The sequence below is a fragment of the Homalodisca vitripennis genome, unplaced genomic scaffold, assembly GCF_021130785.1.
Source record: "Homalodisca vitripennis isolate AUS2020 unplaced genomic scaffold, UT_GWSS_2.1 ScUCBcl_1727;HRSCAF=5710, whole genome shotgun sequence".
In the NCBI taxonomy this organism is placed as follows: Eukaryota; Metazoa; Arthropoda; class Insecta; order Hemiptera; family Cicadellidae; genus Homalodisca; species Homalodisca vitripennis.
Genome location: NW_025777844.1, coordinates 41,813 through 62,114, shown reverse-complemented (window position 1 = coordinate 62,114; position 20,302 = coordinate 41,813). Strand labels below are relative to the sequence as shown.

Genomic DNA, 20,302 nt, shown 5'->3' with positions numbered 1-20,302 from the left:
CGAGATTGAAGAGCCTCTATACGAGGGTGAAGCTGTTAATCTCAAATACTTTCAAAAACACGCCATGACCAGAGCGGTGCAAGATTGGAACGCGCAAACCGGTAAAATCACTAATCTGAGAGATCCTACCGAAATGAGTGACGCGGTGACCGTGAATTACCTAGTGAGAGTACTGAGTAATGTTGTGTACGGTATGTACAAACTACTGGCTTTGCCGCTAGACGCTATACACTTAACCGATAAAGGCGAGTGGATCAGATTCAATATTGTCGACCCTTACTTTAGGGACCCGGTGAGCAGGGTGGTGAGATCGAGATATAAGTAGGTTGTTGACATTTTTACCGTCAGTTTACTTTAGAACCTGGCGAGATGCGGTTACTTGTACTTGTACTTGTACTGGTCCATCTGACCACAGCGAACAAGACCCTGACCTACTTAGAGAAATACGGCTATCTCAACAGCAACGGAACATCGCTGACTAACAATATTAAGGACGCCGTTACGATGTTCCAGGAGGTCTTCGGACTACAGGTGACCGGATATGAAAACGAGGAGACGCTGAAGCTGATGGACACACCCAGATGCGGTAACTCGGACGAAGGCATAGCCCCGTTTTCCGTGAACCCATTAGTTAAATGGAACTCAACTCGGATCACGTGGAACATGATTGGCTCAGGCATCCAGTATGCCAACATCGTTGAGAGAGCGTTTTCCTTGTACTCCAAACACTCTGCTCTCGAATTCCGTAGAAGTTACAGTAATCCCACTATAATGGTAGTAATTTCCCCTAGGAAACACGTGGCGTACTACCTTAAAAGCACTTGCAGTTACGATTTTGACGGTCCAGGCGGCGTTCTCGGCCACGCCTTTCTCCCTCGACCGTGGCTGAACCAATCGGATATACACCTTGATTTCGAAGAGGACTGGGACTTTACAATGAATATACCCGCACCGGAGAAGACATCGTTCTTTGCAGTGATGGTCCATGAAATAGGCCATGCTCTCGGTCTGCAGCATTCGTCTGTGTTATGATCCGTAATGTTTTCCGTCCTATTACCCGCCATCGGGTATCAACAACTTGTACGAATTTGATTTGGACAGAGACGATCAGCTTGCAATACAGGTTTTGTACGGACCGCCTGTCCCCTCCTCCTCCTCCTCCACGTCCACAACATCATCCACTACAACATCCACTACTACATCCACTACAACATCCACTACTACTACGACGACAACATCGACTACCGCTAGGCCTACCACGCCTACACCTACAGAATTCGACATTTGTAATTTACGGCACAAACTCAACACGTTCTTAGTAGTGAGAAACAGACTGTACGCGTTTTACGGTAAATACGTTTGGATACTCAGCCTGAACGAAGCCCATAGAACGCGTGAAGAGTTTACCAATCCTCTGATAATTACAGAGTGGTTGACGTTCTTACCGTCAGACTTTAATAATGTCTCAGCCGTGTACCAGAGACCGAACGGAGACGTAGTCATGATTGTGGACAGGACTTTATACGTTATAGATTACCCGTCACTTAGACTGTCCAATCAAAGACCCGTTAGCAGAATCGTACATACCAGAGTTAGGAAAGTCAATGCAGCGTTAAACAGTAATATGGGTAAGACCTACGTCTTTGTCGATGACAAGTTTGTCGTAGAGTTGAACGAATGCACCCTCACAGGCACCATGTTGGGGATGACCTCAAGCGTACTCCCAGGTGTTCCAGGATCTATAAAGGGTGGATTCAGGTATATAAACGGTCGTATTTACTTTATAACAGACAGTTACGTGCTGGAGTTTGAAGAGTTTACCGGTACTGTCACGAAATCCAAGGCGGACATCTTCGACGTACTGCAGATTACTTGTGTGCGTGAATCGCTACTCACACAGTTGTATAAAGTGATACGGTATATAAATGGCGAATCACAAGCGTAAATCAAACAGAGTGAAACGAGCTGTCAAGCGGGGCAGAGGTATAGTGACCAGCGTGCTGAAAAACGCACTGCCCGCTGTAGGCACCATAATAAATCGTGCTGTTGACGCTTTACCAGTTGAATTACACCTCCCCGGGGGTTTTCGGTACTGTGGGCCCGGCACCCGAATGTCTGAGAGACTTGCACGTGGCGAGAAGGGTATTAATAAGTTGGACGAATTTTGTAAGCTGCACGATATAGCGTACTCGAAATACACGGATTTGGAACACCGGCGAGAGGCCGACAAAGAATTGGCCAAAAGAGCTTGGCAGAGGGTGAAATCAGGAGACGCTAGTGTAGGAGAAAAGGCTGCGGCCTTATTAGTGACTGCGGCCATGAAAGCTAAAACAGCGTTTGGGGGTGGGAGAAAGAAAAAAACAAAGACAAAGCGAGGGAGGGGTAAGTCAAAAGGGCGAGGTCTCTACCTGAAACCTTACCCAAAGAGGGGAGGTGGTGGTGGGGTGAGGAAATGGAAGAGGTGTTGTAAAAAAAAACAACAATCTCGATACCGATAAAACCTCTAACAAACCACGAATTGATCCGTTACGCGAGGTTACTCAATATTCCGAACTTTCGAGGTGTATACATGAGGGACACACTGCCCAAGACCCCGCGGCTGTACGAGTCGGCCGTAGTAAATCTGGACAGTTCACGAGGTGAAGGAACGCACTGGGTCTGTTATAAGAAACTAGGAAATAGAGTGTACTACTTTGACAGTTTTGGTAATCTGAGACCGCCGGTAGAACTCGTATCTTACTTTGGGTCCGGTGTCAGTGTAATGAAATGAAATGAAATGAAATGAAAAATGTCTTTATTAGAGGCGAAGTTAGGACTATAAAGTCCTCTCTACCACTTAACCTCCACTGTACCACTTAACCAGTGTACAGTATAACTATGAGCGTAAACAGTCTGATGACTCAGTAGTCTGCAGACACTTGTGTTTGAAGTTTCTAGCAAATAATGTTTTCACTTAGCGGTGTGGCCCCGCACGTATCTTGTGAGGTCTTTCCACCAATGGATTTGAGCGATGGGGAGTACGAAATCGGCCTAATTGACCGGTCCACGTACTATACAATTCCGAACATTGAAAAGGGTATAAATGACAAGTTTCACTACGGAAACGGTAAAGAGATAGTAATAGATGAAGGGTCGTACGAAATTGAAAACATTGAAGAATATATCAAGTCGCACATTGACGGAGGCGTGACGTTCAGTCTTAAGGCAAACAATAACACTCTAAGGTCCGAAGTATCGTGCAGTGAAGCGATACATTTCGAAATATCGGGATCCATAGCTCCTGTACTAGGTTTCACCGCGAAAATGCTCGAGCCTAATAGAGTCCACATGTCCGACCTCCCCGTCAGTATTATGACGGTAAACACGATACGTGTTGAGTGTAATATCGCCCGAGGATCCTTTCAAAACGGTGTAGAAGGACACGTGCTGCATGAGTTTTACCCTGAAGTCGCTCCAGGGTATAAAATAGTCGAGAAACCGAGCACAGTCATCTATTTACCTGTGAACGTCCGTAGGGTGAACAATATAGCTGTCTCTCTCAAAGACCAGACCGGTGAATTGATAAACTTTAGAAACGAACCGTTATCGTTACGTATACACGTAAGGAAACGGCAATGGGCCTAGTATTTAGAGAAGTGCCGTACACCGTTCCCCTCATTCGATCACAAAAGACCGCGGTGTTAACACCTAAGAACATCAAGTTTATTAGATCGCTGGGTTTTAAGTATGGCTCTGCTATCGATAGAATCGGCCGTCGAGTACGATGAGGCGATAACCGGTTGGGAGTTTCACTCTCACAAACCGTACGCCTCGTCAACTCTAAAGAATAACGACGAAATCAGGATTCCAATCAGTCAACAGGATATAATTACAGCACCGTTCGAAAGCAGTTTACACATCAGCGGAAAAGTGCGTGCCAAAAAGGCAGATGGGGCCGCGGCCAGTGTTACATTAATAAACAACGCTATTGCATTTTTATTCGACGATATAAGGTACGAGATCGGCGGTATAGAGGTTGACAGGGTGAAAAATGTAGGTATTACAAGTACAATAAAAGGACTGATTTCCACCAGGAAAGAGGAGGAGGCGGGTCTCTTGAATGCATGTTGGCTAGGTCCGGGTGAAACCGGTCAGGCCAGTGAATTTACATATTCAGTGCCTCTAAAACTGTTGCTGGGTTTTGCCGAGGATTATAAAAAGATCGTGGTCAATGTCAGACAGGAACTGATTATCTTGAGGTCGGCTACCGACATTAACGCGGTCAAAAGCACGGATGCGGTTAACCTCGACTTTGAAATAACCTCGCTCTACTGGCGTGTTCCACACATTACTGTATCCGACAGTTACAAATTGAAATTATTGCGTGTTATTGAGAAAGATACTCTGATTCACCTGCCGTTTCGGTCCTGGGAAATTCACGAATACCCCTCTTTACCACAAACGACTCGTCAGAGTTGGACGATAAAAAAGAGCTCTCAAATTGAGAAACCCCGCTACGTTGTTTTGGCATTTCAGACAGGAAGAAAAAATGATCTGAAAAAGGATGCGTCTTCTTTCGACCGTTGCGACCTGACAAATGTAAGACTGTATTTGAATTCGCAATATTATCCTTACGACAATGTCCACGGTGACTTGTGCATTTTTTACGAGATGTTTACAAGATTCCAAAGCTCGTACTATCAGAAACCGGGAGCGCCTACCGTTGATTTTGAAAAATTCAAGTCCCACACACCGCTCTATGTGATTGATTGTTCTAAACAGAACGATTCGATCAAGTCGGGACCAGTAGACGTGAGATTGGAATTTGAGGCGAAACATAATTTTTCGGCAAACACGACGGCGTACTGTCTCCTCTTGCATGACTCCCACATGGCGTACACCCTGCTTACCGGTAACGTAAAACGTATGATGTAATAGTGGTGGTGGGGATCGTTAGGTATAAATTGAGCGACTCCTACGCCGACGTACATTACCTACCCAGTGTTGAACACTCTCGCAACGATGGCGCTATACATTCGCGGTTATAAGGAAGACGAAGAAGAGAGGAAATCATTGGGATACTTCGACTGCACTAAGTTTACATCCTATGCCAGCTTTTACGATGTTAAGGAATTTAACAAAATTGAGGTTCGTTTTGAGGTAGACGATGAGCCCGAGGCCTACGACACGGATGATGAGGAGGAGGATAATCCTATTAAACAGGCTCTAAATAGGTATAGAGAGGGTATAAAAGCTGGAGTGTACACTTCCTTGTGGAAGGACGGAGAGATGAAAACATGTAAATACCTCGACTGTGCTAATTTCACACCTAATAGTGCGTTTTTATGATGTGACGGGTTTTGACAGAATTAGGGTTAGATTTTGCAGAGAGGATGATGTGAAGCTGAAAGGGTATAAAAAGGGTATCAAAGCGTATGTACACGCTTGCTTGTTCAAGGACGGAATATTTAAAGGGTGTAAATCCATCGACTGTGATAATTTAACATCCCATGGCGACGCCTGGGATGTGAGGGACTGTGACAAAATTACTGTCTCTTTTTTGATAGATCCTCTCACATACGAATGGGAGGAGGAGGTGGAGGGGAAGAACCACCTGCTAAAAAATCTCATTGGTAAAAATAAGCGCGTCTCTGATTGGTCTAAATTCGGAGGATTAAAAGTATATAAGGGGTACTGTGGAAGGTACGGTCATACGAGACCGAGACCGCGACCATGGAGGACCCATCAACGGCTATGGACCTGGAGCCTACGAGGATCCCAAGACGCAAGGAGCCTATAAACTCGTTAACGGGAATTTTTCTTAAGTCTGTTTATTTTATTGATTGTGATCTTTCAAAGTGTGTGATTGTGGGTTTTTGTTAAAAACCGGGGTGACTCTCTCGGAATACTGTTTAAGGGTAAGAAGGGTTGCGTTTATTGGTCATTCGATGTGTTTAACGAGTTTTCACAACACTTCAATTCCGTAACCCTGGCTCTGGAGAATAAAACCAAATTTTATATTAAATCAGACACGGAGGAGGAGGATATCAAGGTCACAAATGTTTTCGGCCGTATGCACGTGTTTCTCTTTGGCGGGGAGCATACTTTAACTCTTAACAAACACGAGTGGAAACAGTTCACTGCCAACATCCCACTGATGCACATCGTATTGAGAGATCTGTTCTTGATTGAGGAGCCTGTTAAAACCGCAATTGAAAACAGTGACAGTGACCTCCTCCCTAGTCGCATAGCTCACAGGCTGTCTCTCGAAATTGAACTTTTCAAACGGTGGCCAAATGGAGGCGGTAGTTGAGTTTCACGCTTTTAAAGATAATGACAATCGATTTATTGTAAAAGAGTTTGTAATAATCAGTCATCTCTTTCGTGCACACATCGTATTCAAGCCTCCATACGATAAAGCGGAGTAAAATTCTAAAATGGCCAGAACCCCTCGGTGGCTGGAGCGCCACTTTCACAACATCAAGTGGGAGGAGGGTGGTATAGAGTACGACGAGGGGATTATACGAGCTCTGTGTAAACCCTTTGTCACTGTATATACTAAGGGGTTAGAAAAAGTTGAATTTTTATCTAATTTTCATAATAACGTAGTTGATAGAAATATTGTAGATAGTAAGGAGACTATCGTTTCCGATACTCACTGTATTTTGCCTCAACATAATAGTGACGTCACTTATGCTTGTGCTTTAAAAAAAGCTCTAGAGCGGGGTGGGGTGAGTGAGTGGTAAGCTCCTAAGGCAGGCCTAAACTCTGTAAGTCCTGGGGCTTTCAACTGCTCTTACGGCAGGCCTAAACTCCGTAAGACCGGGAGCAGTTGTGTGTGTGTGTGTGTGTGTGTGTGACAGATACCTCTATGGCAGGCCTAAACTCCATAAGTCCAGGGGTATGTACCTCGCTCTAGATGCTGTAAAATAAATAAAAATAAAAAAAAATATAAAAAGTCTTTGCGAGTGTTTTACGAGTTACATTGAAAGGCTTCTCCGAGTAAAGTTACTTGTTACACTCGCGAGGATAAAAAAAATATAAAATAAAGTATAAAAAAAACGTATCTCACCGAGAGACAGGGTTTCGGCATTGAGTTGAGAAGTCCTGTCATTGGTGAGGTACAAAAAAAAATATGTTGGGAGGTAGCAAATTTGTCATGGAATGGCTACCACCTGTGATGAGCGATGGTTGGGGCTCATCACCCGAGAGGTTAGGCCTACTGGGGATGCTCTCGGTTAACAAAAAGAACGCGCCTAAGACCTCACCTCATGGGTGGTGTGGAACGAAGGTCACCTTGTACCAGCAAATGTGACAGGAAGCGGTCCGGCTGCATATAAGCAGAGGACGCGTGTGTATCCTGCACTTTCCTATCATGTCCGACTGTGAACGATTTAGCCATAGTCTGCTTCCTAATGGCCACCGCCATGTTCGTGGTCATGCTGGGAGTACTGTGTTGTGCCCCTAGAGCCAGGATCGGGAACACCACAGTGTTGCTGTTGATTCTCGCACTCCTGAGTGTGGTATCAGCCGGCAGTGAAGACGTAAGTCATGCAATAATTTCATGTAAATGTTATACTGTTTTACTAATATATTTAGTAATGTTCGATTAATGTTTAGGAACAACCCTCGACGGCGTCTACAAACGGTTGGACAGGGGATGATGATGGAGCCATAGACTTGGTACGTTTATATCCAACACCGTTATCCCTACACTTTAATGAAATCTATTACTGATACAGAATTATTTGCAGGCTCGACCATCGACATCGCGTGGAGGTTGGTCGGCAAGCGGGTGGTCTCGCAGAGGTCAGGAAGTGAGTGTTTGTTTCGTGTTTGTTTTCTGTTGTTGTTGTTGTTGTTGTTGTCTAGCACATGTATCGCATAACTTATAAATATTGTTTTAGAACTCCGCCAGACCCCGCAGTGAGCCGATACCCATTCCCACTACGGTACGTAAAATAGTACTAATGTTGTTTTTTTTCGTCATATGACGGGCTTTTTCAATTTTTTATATCCTCTGTATTATTTGCAGACGGCGCGACCTATCTGCGTGATAGAGGATGTCTTTTCGTTGGCTCCTCGTCGTTTCAGGCCTATTGTGAGTTTTACTGTGATATTTTACGTGTTACACTTTACGTATGTACTACCAAGGAATTTATGACTAACGGGTTTGTTTGTTTGTTTTCTTTTGTAAGAGACGTGTGGAGGACTACATGGGTTCTGTGACGAGGATCTTGGGGAGGTAATAACCATTCTCTCATCTACGTACTGATATTGAACGGTTAGCGGCGTACACTGATGATTCTCCTCGTGTTTTACAGATGTTTGCAGAGTCCGACCTTGTCGAGGCTCTTGACCGGGCAGAGAGTCAAGAGCACGATAGGGAGATTTCGGAACTGCTGGATCATCTGAACGAGCCGCAGGAGGTCTGGGATGAAACGATTCTGGATCGAAGGGTTAGTTCAACGATTGGAAGTACAATTTACGGATGTGTGGTAAATAGCATATCTGAGGGTGTATGTATATGTACAGATCAGCTCACTGCAGCCTGCATTGCTGTCTCAATCACAGTCTGCAGCTGTTCAGAGGACCGCCGTTTGGGGATGGTCACTGCCTGCGGACAGTGACGATGACAGCTATGACACCTCTCAGAGGCGCCGTTCCGTGGACGCCTATGTCGCACCGTCACCCACTCCCCCGACTCGCCCACCCTCCCCGGTACCACCCCATGATGACCTCTCAAGCATCTCACGGGCCGACGGTTCGTCAACAGAGTCTGACTCTACGTGCTTATTGTCGCAAGGGTCCGTCCCCTCGACACCTCCGTCACCGGAGCTCCCACAAATCCGACCTTCGGTACGCGATATTGAATTACTTGAATTGTACATTATGACTTGTTTTTCAGTGTTGTAATATTTCTTCTTCTTCTGTTTTAGTCCAGGGTCGTGGAAGTGGCGAATCCCTCTGTCCGTACCGTCACCCACTCCTCCGACTCGCCCACCCTCCCCGGTACCACCCCATGATGACCTCTCAGGCCTCTCACCGGCCGGCGGTTCGTCAACAGAGTCTGCCTCTACGCTTTTATTGTCGCAAGGTTCCGTCCCCTCGACACCCCCGTCACCGGAGCTCCCAAAAATCCGGCCTACGGTACGCGATATTGAATTACTTGAATTGTACATTATGACTTGTTTACAAGTGATGTAATCTTTCTTCTTCTTCTGTTTTTAGCCCAGGGTCAGTGATTGGGAGTCGCGGGAATGTATTGCGGCCCTCCACGGTATCCGAGAACTGATGCGGGAGCTGCAATGGACGGCCAGTCGCATCTTTCTAGATACCGACCATAGGCGGCAGATCAGACTCGCTCCGGAAACTTGGCGGGAGCTTCGTGAGGACTTGGAGAATTTCCTACGATCCGTTGGGGAAAGAATGGAGGATGCCAGGCGCAATAACACCACTCCTCCACCCCCGGACGCCGAGGAGACACCTCTGTCACACAGCCGCGTAAAGTTGAGTGTCCTGTGTGTATGGTGAATCTTCCCACGGTTGCTCTTCGGCTGTGCGGTCATACTCTCTGTCGGACCTGTGCCGACAGAGTACACACATGTCCCACGTGCCGAGCGTTAATCGTGGGGAGGTTCAACATATACCTCCCGAGGTAACTCTAACTCTAACTTCAATTGGTTTCAAAATTCACTTTCCATTTTAAATTCTTCAATTGGTTTCAAAAATTCACTTTCCAAGGGACGGGGCATTATCGGGTCGTGGAGTGACAACCAGTTACTGGACGGACTCCTATACCTCGGTAATGCTTAACCTGGGTACTGTGTTCCATACACAGTACAAGTGTTCCGCAACCACACTCAGAAACTCTCAGTTAACGTCTTACTTAATTTTTATCTATATTATTATTATATATAAATATTTATTTTGTAGTGTGAGGGGAACCCTAGGGAATTTTTCCCGCCAGCGCGCGCCACGGGCACCGCCATCTTGGTTCCCGCCGAGAAAAAAGTGTTTCTTCTTCTTATTATAGAAAAAAAGGTTCCCGCCGAGAAAAAGTGAGGTTATGTTTACGTGGGCGCCGCCATATCGGATTTATTTTTTTTGATCACGTGATACATGGGCGCAGGCATATTGGTTTTTTTTTTGATCACGTGATACATGGGCGCAGCCATGTTGGAATTCCCTCCGTCCCTCGTTTCTCCCTCACGGGGAGTGTGAGGACCCACCAAATCACCGATTTTGACACCCCAAAACACCCCCAAAACACCCATAATTCAAAGGATAAGAGTGTGAGGAGGGAATTTCTCCCGCACATGAGGGAATTTCTCCCGCATATGCCCTCCCTCTGCGCATGCGCGGCCGCCATCTTGGATCACGTGACCCCCTCTCGACCAATCAGAGCCCTGTCCGCAAGGGGCGGAGGTTCTACTTACATTATAAAGATATCAGTGAGTTATCTTGAGAGATAAGTTAACAATACGACGTACTTAGCACAGTAATACTACGTATTAAAATGTTTTTATTACGGAGCAGTAACTACAACTAATTATTGGACATAAATTCTAATTTAATCATTTAAAACCGATTAAATTCCTCAGTTAGCTTTAATCCCGACTAAGAATCAGCAATTAGCTTTGGTACAAGCGTTTGCATGGTAAAAACCTCTTAGCAACCAAACCCAGAGTGATATGGTGTGCAGCCGTCCGCGTCTTGTAATATGCAAACACGCGGTAATTGCGGAGTGTAGTAATTAAATTATAAATTGACAAATTTTTATTTGCTTAAACAAGCCTTCCTTCTTCCCAATACTCTAATATCGCTTAGTAGGTTTTATTTCTTTACCTTTTGATCATTACGTAAATTTAAGTAATGTTTTACTACGTATAAAAGAGTAAAGAAACTGTTAAACTTTAGTCATTCAAAGAATATTATGCGACTTTTCTTCTTTATGGAACTCAACGTCAACAACGAACTTATCAATGATCCTTCTAGGGTCGCAAATGAGTTCAACACATTTTTTGTCTCATTATGAACTAATCAAGGTCTCCGCCCAGGAACTCGTTTCAGCATGGCTAATCAAGCAATGCTCAAGGCATTTGCTTGGACGACTAGAGTATTTAATTAACCTCTATTTTCTCTCTGAATCTTTCCATTCCTCTCTTAAAATTTCTAAGGTCACACAACTTTTCAAGAAGGGTGATCCCTCCTTAACCCAAAATTACCGTCTTATGTCAATGATGCCAGTCAAAATAGCTCAAAAGTTCTTCCTCACACGATGTGTAAATCTTTTAGAAAGCCATAATTTACTCTCAGTAAACCAATTGGTTTTCAAACTTGAAAATCAACAATATACTCATTAGTGCGTCTCGTGGATTAGAAAGTAGAGGGAGCCGAAGGTCAAAGAGATACTCTAAGTGAATTTTTGGATCTTTCTAAGGGTTTTGTCTTTATTGACCACCGTATCCTCATTTCAAAATTAAAGCCTTATATGATACGAGGAACCCCCCTCAAGTGGCTCGAATCGTTTCTCAATAATCAACTTGTAGGAATTTCAGACGTTAAATAAAAACAGGAAATACTAAGGTATGGAGTTTTGCAGGGCTCTATTCCTAGTCATTTACTGCTTCTTCTCATCATTAACAAAAAAAATTGCGTACCTGATTAATGAAAAATGAATAATTCTGTTTTAAAATATCACAGGACAACACTTTGTTACATAATAATTGCTTTCACTAATGAAGCGTTTTGGGGCCCTTCCACATTGGTATAAAAATGATTAAATGTAACTGACATTGTAGAAGCTATTTAATTAAATACATGCGATGGTGCATATATAATGTAGATGAAGCCGCAGGCAGGTGCTAGTAAATATAAAATATTCATTAGGTCGTAGGGGATACACACATCAATAGTCTTTATGAATTACTGGTGAGCGTCAGTGATAGTTGAGAGTGTGATTTGTGTTCGCCAATAATTTAGGAGCAGTTAATTAAGATAATTAATCACTACGCGTAAATAATACAAGCGTATTCCTTGGCGGTGCGTTACTTTACATCACTGATAACAACAAACATCATAAGCTTTGTTTATTTACAATATGTTTCCTTTTCTACTATATTTGAACTATATTCTATATTTGAATTAGTTATTTCAAACAACCATCGAAATTCTCAAGGAATGCCTTATCTCTAAATGAAACTCCAATGCAAGCCACTTTAAATATTTAAGCGGTGATGTGGTTGACAGACAATTGGGTCTTTTTATCGAAATATGACGTTTTCAAAGGCTTTATGTAAGGATTATGCAACGCGATATTATTGAACGAGTTCATCTAATTCAACTTGATTGCACATAATTGCTGTAACGTGTGTGAATTTTACAAACATTTTATATTTTTAAGTTAAAAGGTTGTAATTTTTTCTGTCTGATTGTGGTACATCTGTACATTTCAAGCTATATAGAACTCTCCAATCTTTTTTATTACAAATTTTAATTGGTATTGAAAATGTATTATTGATTTAAGCATAATATAATGAGTATAGCATTTTTATACTGCTAACATAATGAAGGTTTTTATCTAGAACAAAAAGCTGAGGAAACCTATAATTTCACTTAGTCATAGATGAAAATTTTTACTTGCTTTCCAACTTATAGGATTCAGTGTGGGAATTGGTGGAGGTAGAAAACACTTCAAATCAAGAATAAGAAGGTGTAATGGACATTATATCTTTGCTACGTCATTTTGGAAGGAGGGGAAGAGTTAATTCTATTCCAGTTTCTTCCAGTCAAATCAGGTAGGAGAAGATGCTCACTCACGTTTAGATACCGTTTAAAAGCAAGAAAAAAAATTGATACCAATATAAGTTACTACTGATAATGTGTTTAGCAACATTATGATAAAATTATCACGTCTGCTTTGTTTTTTCACTACCCTCAATCGAAAAGTTTTATCATCTAAGTGAAAATGAACACGTAACAATTACATTTCACATTTAAAATAACAAACTCTCGATGTGCAATACACACGTGCGTCTTTCAGAAAGTTGATTGCAAAGATAGTCTGTGATATTAACCCTATTTGTTTCTTACTTTGTATTTTTATCGTCGTATTTAATCATGTTTAATTAAATCAGCTCGTTTATTTATTTCGTACAGCAAGGCCCTTGCGCAATGCTGTAAAAATTCTATTTAAAAAGAAGGAACAGATTCTGTTTAAAATTTTAAAGTCACTTTTATTATACTTTGGCACGGGGCATTAATTGTGAATGTGTACTGTTGGCTGAACATCGCTTCACACACGAGTTCTATTTAACCCAAATGGTGTTTTAAAAATATTATCTTATAACAGCAATTTTGAAAGGGATTTTGACAGTACCACGTGTTCCTTAGAGAGGGCTTTATCCCTATGGGTTTAGCATTAGGTCTAAAATCTTTCTCCAATGACATTGTTGCATCTCAGACTGCAATATCAACAACTTGTACGAATTTGATTTGGACAGAGACGATCAGCTTGCAATACAGGTTTTTGTACGGACCGCCTGTCCCCTCCTCCTCCTCCACGTCCACAACATCATCCACTACAACATCCACTACTACATCCACTACAACATCCACTACTACTACGACGACAACATCGACTACCGCTAGGCCTACCACGCCTACACCTACGGAATTCGACATTTGTAATTTACGGCACAAACTCAACACGTTCTTAGTAGTGAGAAACAGACTGTACGCGTTTTACGGTAAATACGTTTGGATACTCAGCCTGAACGAAGCCCATAGAACGCGTGAAGAGTTTACCAATCCTCTGATAATTACAGAGTGGTTGACGTTCTTACCGTCAGACTTTAATAATGTCTCAGCCGTGTACCAGAGACCGAACGGAGACGTAGTCATGATTGTGGACAGGACTTTATATACGTTATAGATTACCCGTCACTTAGACTGTCCAATCAAAGACCCGTTAGCAGAATCGTACATACCAGGGTTAGGAAAGTCAATGCAGCGTTAAACAGTAATATGGGTAAGACCTACGTCTTTGTCGATGACAAGTTTGTCGTAGAGTTGAACGAATGCACCCTCACAGGCACCATGTTGGGGATGACCTCAAGCGTACTCCCAGGTGTTCCAGGATCTATAAAGGGTGGATTCAGGTATATAAACGGTCGTATTTACTTTATAACGGACAGTTACGTGCTGGAGTTTGAAGAGTTTACCGGTACTGTCACGAAATCCAAGGCGGACATCTTCGACGTACTGCAGATTACTTGTGTGCGTGAATCGCTACTCACACAGTTGTATAAAGTGATACGGTATATAAATGGCGAATCACAAGCGTAAATCAAACAGAGTGAAACGAGCTGTCAAGCGGGGCAGAGGTATAGTGACCAGCGCGCTGAAAAAACGCACTGCCCGCTGTAGGCACCATAATAAATCGTGCTGTTGACGCTTTACCAGTTGAATTACACCTCCCCGGGGGTTTTCGGTACTGTGGGCCCGGCACCCGAATGTCTGAGAGACTTGCACGTGGCGAGAAGGGTATTAATAAGTTGGACGAATTTTGTAAGCTGCACGATATAGCGTACTCGAAATACACGGATTTGGAACACCGGCGAGAGGCCGACAAAGAATTGGCCAAAAGAGCTTGGCAGAGGGTGAAATCAGGAGACGCTAGTGTAGGAGAAAAGGCTGCGGCCTTATTAGTGACTGCGGCCATGAAAGCTAAAACAGCGTTTGGGGGTGGGAGAAAGAAAAAAACAAAGACAAAGCGAGGGAGGGGTAAGTCAAAAGGGCGAGGTCTCTACCTGAAACCTTACCCAAAGAGGGGAGGTGGTGGTGGGGTGAGGAAATGGAAGAGGTGTTGTAAAAAAAACAACAATCTCGATACCGATAAAACCTCTAACAAACCACGAATTGATCCGTTACGCGAGGTTACTCAATATTCCGAACTTTCGAGGTGTATACATGAGGGACACACTGCCCAAGACCCCGCGGCTGTACGAGTCGGCCGTAGTAAATCTGGACAGTTCACGAGGTGAAGGAACGCACTGGGTCTGTTATAAGAAACTAGGAAATAGAGTGTACTACTTTGACAGTTTTGGTAATCTGAGACCGCCGGTAGAACTCGTATCTTACTTTGGGTCCGGTGTCAGTGTAATGAAATGAAATGAAATGAAATGAAAAAATGTCTTTATTAGAGGCGAAGTTAGGACTATAAAGTCCTCTCTACCACTTAACCTCCACTGTACCACTTAACCAGTGTACAGTATAACTATGAGCGTAAACAGTCTGATGACTCAGTAGTCTGCAGACACTTGTGTTTGAAGTTTCTAGCAAATAATGTTTTCACTTAGCGGTGTGGCCCCGCACGTATCTTGTGAGGTCTTTCCACCAATGGATTTGAGCGATGGGGAGTACGAAATCGGCCTAATTGACCGGTCCACGTACTATACAATTCCGAACATTGAAAAGGGTATAAATGACAAGTTTCACTACGGAAACGGTAAAGAGATAGTAATAGATGAAGGGTCGTACGAAATTGAAAACATTGAAGAATATATCAAGTCGCACATTGACGGAGGCGTGACGTTCAGTCTTAAGGCAAACAATAACACTCTAAGGTCCGAAGTATCGTGCAGTGAAGCGATACATTTCGAAATATCGGGATCCATAGCTCCTGTACTAGGTTTCACCGCGAAAATGCTCGAGCCTAATAGAGTCCCACATGTCCGACCTCCCCGTCAGTATTATGACGGTAAACACGATACGTGTTTGAGTGTAATATCGCCCGAGGATCCTTTCAAAACGGTGTAGAAGGACACGTGCTGCATGAGTTTTACCCTGAAGTCGCTCCAGGGTATAAAATAGTCGAGAAACCGAGCACAGTCATCTATTTACCTGTGAACGTCCGTAGGGTGAACAATATAGCTGTCTCTCTCAAAGACCAGACCGGTGAATTGATAAACTTTAGAAACGAACCGTTATCGTTACGTATACACGTAAGGAAACGGCAATGGGCCTAGTATTTAGAGAAGTGCCGTACACCGTTCCCCTCATTCGATCACAAAAGACCGCGGTGTTAACACCTAAGAACATCAAGTTTATTAGATCGCTGGGTTTTAAGTATGGCTCTGCTATCGATAGAATCGGCCGTCGAGTACGATGAGGCGATAACCGGTTGGGAGTTTCACTCTCACAAACCGTACGCCTCGTCAACTCTAAAGAATAACGACGAAATCAGGATTCCAATCAGTCAACAGGATATAATTACAGCACCGTTTGAAAGCAGTTTACACATCAGCGGAAAAGTGCGTGCCAAAAAGGCAGATGGGGCCGCGGCCAGTGTTACATTAATAAACAACGCTATTGCATTTTTATTCGACGATATAAGGTACGAGATCGGCGGTATAGAGGTTGACAGGGTGAAAAATGTAGGTATTACAAGTACAATAAAAGGACTGATTTCCACCAGGAAAGAGGAGGAGGCGGGTCTCTTGAATGCATGTTGGCTAGGTCCGGGTGAAACCGGTCAGGCCAGTGAATTTACATATTCAGTGCCTCTAAAACTGTTGCTGGGTTTTGCCGAGGATTATAAAAAGATCGTGGTCAATGTCAGACAGGAACTGATTATCTTGAGGTCGGCTACCGACATTAACGCGGTCAAAAGCACGGATGCGGTTAACCTCGACTTTGAAATAACCTCGCTCTACTGGCGTGTTCCACACATTACTGTATCCGACAGTTACAAATTGAAATTATTGCGTGTTATTGAGAAAGATACTCTGATTCACCTGCCGTTTCGATCCTGGGAAATTCACGAATACCCCTCTTTACCACAAACGACTCGTCAGAGTTGGACGATAAAAAAGAGCTCTCAAATTGAGAAACCCCGCTACGTTGTTTTTGGCATTTCAGACAGGAAGAAAAAATGATCTGAAAAAGGATGCGTCTTCTTTCGACCGTTGCGACCTGACAAATGTAAGACTGTATTTGAATTCGCAATATTATCCTTACGACAATGTCCACGGTGACTTGTGCATTTTTTACGAGATGTTTACAAGATTCCAAAGCTCGTACTATCAGAAACCGGGAGCGCCTACCGTTGATTTTGAAAAATTCAAGTCCCACACACCGCTCTATGTGATTGATTGTTCTAAACAGAACGATTCGATCAAGTCGGGACCAGTAGACGTGAGATTGGAATTTGAGGCGAAACATAATTTTTCGGCAAACACGACGGCGTACTGTCTCCTCTTGCATGACTCCCACATGGCGTACACCCTGCTTACCGGTAACGTAAAACGTATGATGTAATAGTGGTGGTGGGGATCGTTAGGTATAAATTGAGCGACTCCTACGCCGACGTACATTACCTACCCAGTGTTGAACACTCTCGCAACGATGGCGCTATACATTCGCGGTTATAAGGAAGGAGAAGAGAGGAAATCATTGGGATACTTCGACTGCACTAAGTTTACATCCTATGCCAGCTTTTACGATGTTAAGGAATTTAACAAAATTGAGGTTCGTTTTGAGGTAGACGATGAGTCCGAGGCCTACGACACGGATGATGAGGAGGAGGATAATCCTATTAAACAGGCTCTAAATAGGTATAGAGAGGGTATAAAAGCTGGAGTGTACACTTCCTTGTGGAAGGACGGAGAGATGAAAACATGTAAATACCTCGACTGTGCTAATTTCACACCTAATAGTGCGTTTTTATGATGTGACGGGTTTTTGACAGAATTAGGGTTAGATTTTGCAGAGAGGATGATGTGAAGCTGAAAGGGTATAAAAAGGGTATCAAAGCGTATGTACACGCTTGCTTGTTCAAGGACGGAATATTTAAAGGGTGTAAATCCATCGACTGTGATAATTTAACATCCCATGGCGACGCCTGGGATGTGAGGGACTGTGACAAAATTACTGTCTCTTTTTTTGATAGATCCTCTCACATACGAACAGGAGGAGGTGGAGGGGAAGAACCACCTGCTAAAAAATCTCATTGGTAAAAATAAGCGCGTCTCTGATTGGTCTAAATTCGGAGGATTAAAGTATATAAGGGGTACTGTGGAAGGTACGGTCATACGAGACCGAGACCGCGACCATGGAGGACCCATCAACGGCTATGGACCTGGAGCCTACGAGGATCCCAAGACGCAAGGAGCCTATAAACTCGTTAACGGGAATTTTTCTTAAGTCTGTTTATTTTATTGATTGTGATCTTTCAAAGTGTGTGATTGTGGGTTTTGTTAAAAACCGGGGTGACTCTCTCGGAATACTGTTTAAGGGTAAGAAGGGTTGCGTTTATTGGTCATTCGATGTGTTTTAAACGAGTTTTCACAACACTTCAATTCCGTAACCCTGGCTCTGGAGAATAAAACCAAATTTTATATTAAATCAGACACGGAGGAGGAGGATATCAAGGTCACAAATGTTTTCGGCCGTATGCACGTGTTTCTCTTTGGCGGGGAGCATACTTTAACTCTTAACAAACACGAGTGGAAACAGTTCACTGCCAACATCCCACTGATGCACATCGTATTGAGAGATCTGTTCTTGATTGAGGAGCCTGTTAAAACCGCAATTGAAAACAGTGACAGTGACCTCCTCCCTAGTCGCATAGCTCACAGGCTGTCTCTCGAAATTGAACTTTTCAAACGGTGGCCAAATGGAGGCGGTAGTTGAGTTTCACGCTTTTAAAGATAATGACAATCGATTTATTGTAAAAGAGTTTGTAATAATCAGTCATCTCTTTCGTGCACACATCGTATTCAAGCCTCCATACGATAAAGCGGAGTAAAATTCTAAAGTGGCTAGAACCCCTCGGTGGCTGGAGCGCCACTTTCACAACATCAAGTGGGAGGAGGGTGGTATAGAGTACGACGAGGGGATTATACGAGCTCTGTGTAAACCCTTTGTCACTGTATATACTAAGGGGTTAGAAAAAGTTGAATTTTTTATCTAATTTTCATAATAACGTAGTTGATAGAAATATTGTAGATAGTAAGGAGACTATCGTTTCCGATACTCACTGTATTTTGCCTCAACATAATAGTGACGTCACTTATGCTTGTGCTTTAAAAAAAAGCTCTAGAGCGGGGTGGGGTGAGTGAGTGGTAAGCTCCTAAGGCAGGCCTAAACTCTGTAAGTCCTGGGGCTTTCAACTGCTCTTACGGCAGGCCTAAACTCCGTAAGACCGGGAGCAGTTGTGTGTGTGTGTGTGTGTGTGTGTGACAGATACCTCTATGGCAGGCCTAAACTCCATAAGTCCAGGGGTATGTACCTCGCTCTAGATGCTGTAAAATAAATAAAAATAAAAAAAATAAAAAGTCTTTGCGAGTGTTTTACGAGTTACATTGAAAGGCTTCTCCGAGTAAAGTTACTTGTTACACTCGCGAGGATAAAAAAAATATAAAATAAAGTATAAAAAAAACGTATCTCACCGAGAGACAGGGTTTCGGCATTGAGTTGAGAAGTCCTGTCCATTGGTGAGGTACAAAAAAAAAATATGTTGGGAGGTAGCAAATTTGTCATGGAATGGCTACCACCTGTGATGAGCGATGGTTGGGGCTCATCACCCGAGAGGTTAGGCCTACTGGGGATGCTCTCGGTTAACAAAAAGAACGCGCCTAAGACCTCACCTCATGGGTTGGTGTGGAACGAAGGTCACCTTGTACCAGCAAATGTGACAGGAAGCGGTCCGGCTGCATATAAGCAGAGGACGCGTGTGTATCCTGCACTTTCCTATCATGTCCGACTGTGAACGATTAGCCATAGTCTGCTTCCTAATGGCCACCGCCATGTTCGTGGTCATGCTGGGAGTACTGTGTTGTGCCCCTAGAGCCAGGATCGGGAACACCACAGTGTTGCTGTTGATTCTCGCACTCCTGAGTGTGGTATCAGCCGGCAGTGAAGACGTAAGTCATGCAATAATTTCATGTAAATGTTATACTGTTTTACTAATATATTTAGTAATGTTCGATTAATGTTTAGGAACAACCCTCGACGGCGTCTACAAACGGTTGGACAGGGGATGATGATGGAGCCATAGACTTGGTACGTTTATATCCAACACCGTTATCCCTACACTTTAATGAAATCTATTACTGATACAGAATTATTTGCAGGCTCGACCATCGACATCGCGTGGAGGTTGGTCGGCAAGCGGGTGGTCTCGCAGAGGTCAGGAAGTGAGTGTTTGTTTCGTGTTTGTTTTCTGTTGTTGTTGTTGTTGTTGTTGTCTAGCACATGTATCGCATAACTTATAAATATTGTTTTAGAACTCCGCCAGACCCCGCAGTGAGCCGATACC

General features: G+C 43.5%; 1 protein-coding gene across 1 annotated transcript; it reads left to right on the top strand.

Annotated features, from left to right (window-relative positions):
• The first annotated feature begins 369 nt into the window (after nt 1–369).
• On the top strand, nt 370–1,032 carry LOC124371602 (matrilysin-like). Its single transcript, XM_046829948.1, has one exon. The coding sequence runs from the start codon at nt 370–372 to the stop codon at nt 1,030–1,032; it is 663 nt and encodes a 220-aa protein (XP_046685904.1).
• Nucleotides 1,033–20,302: the final 19,270 nt, after the last annotated feature.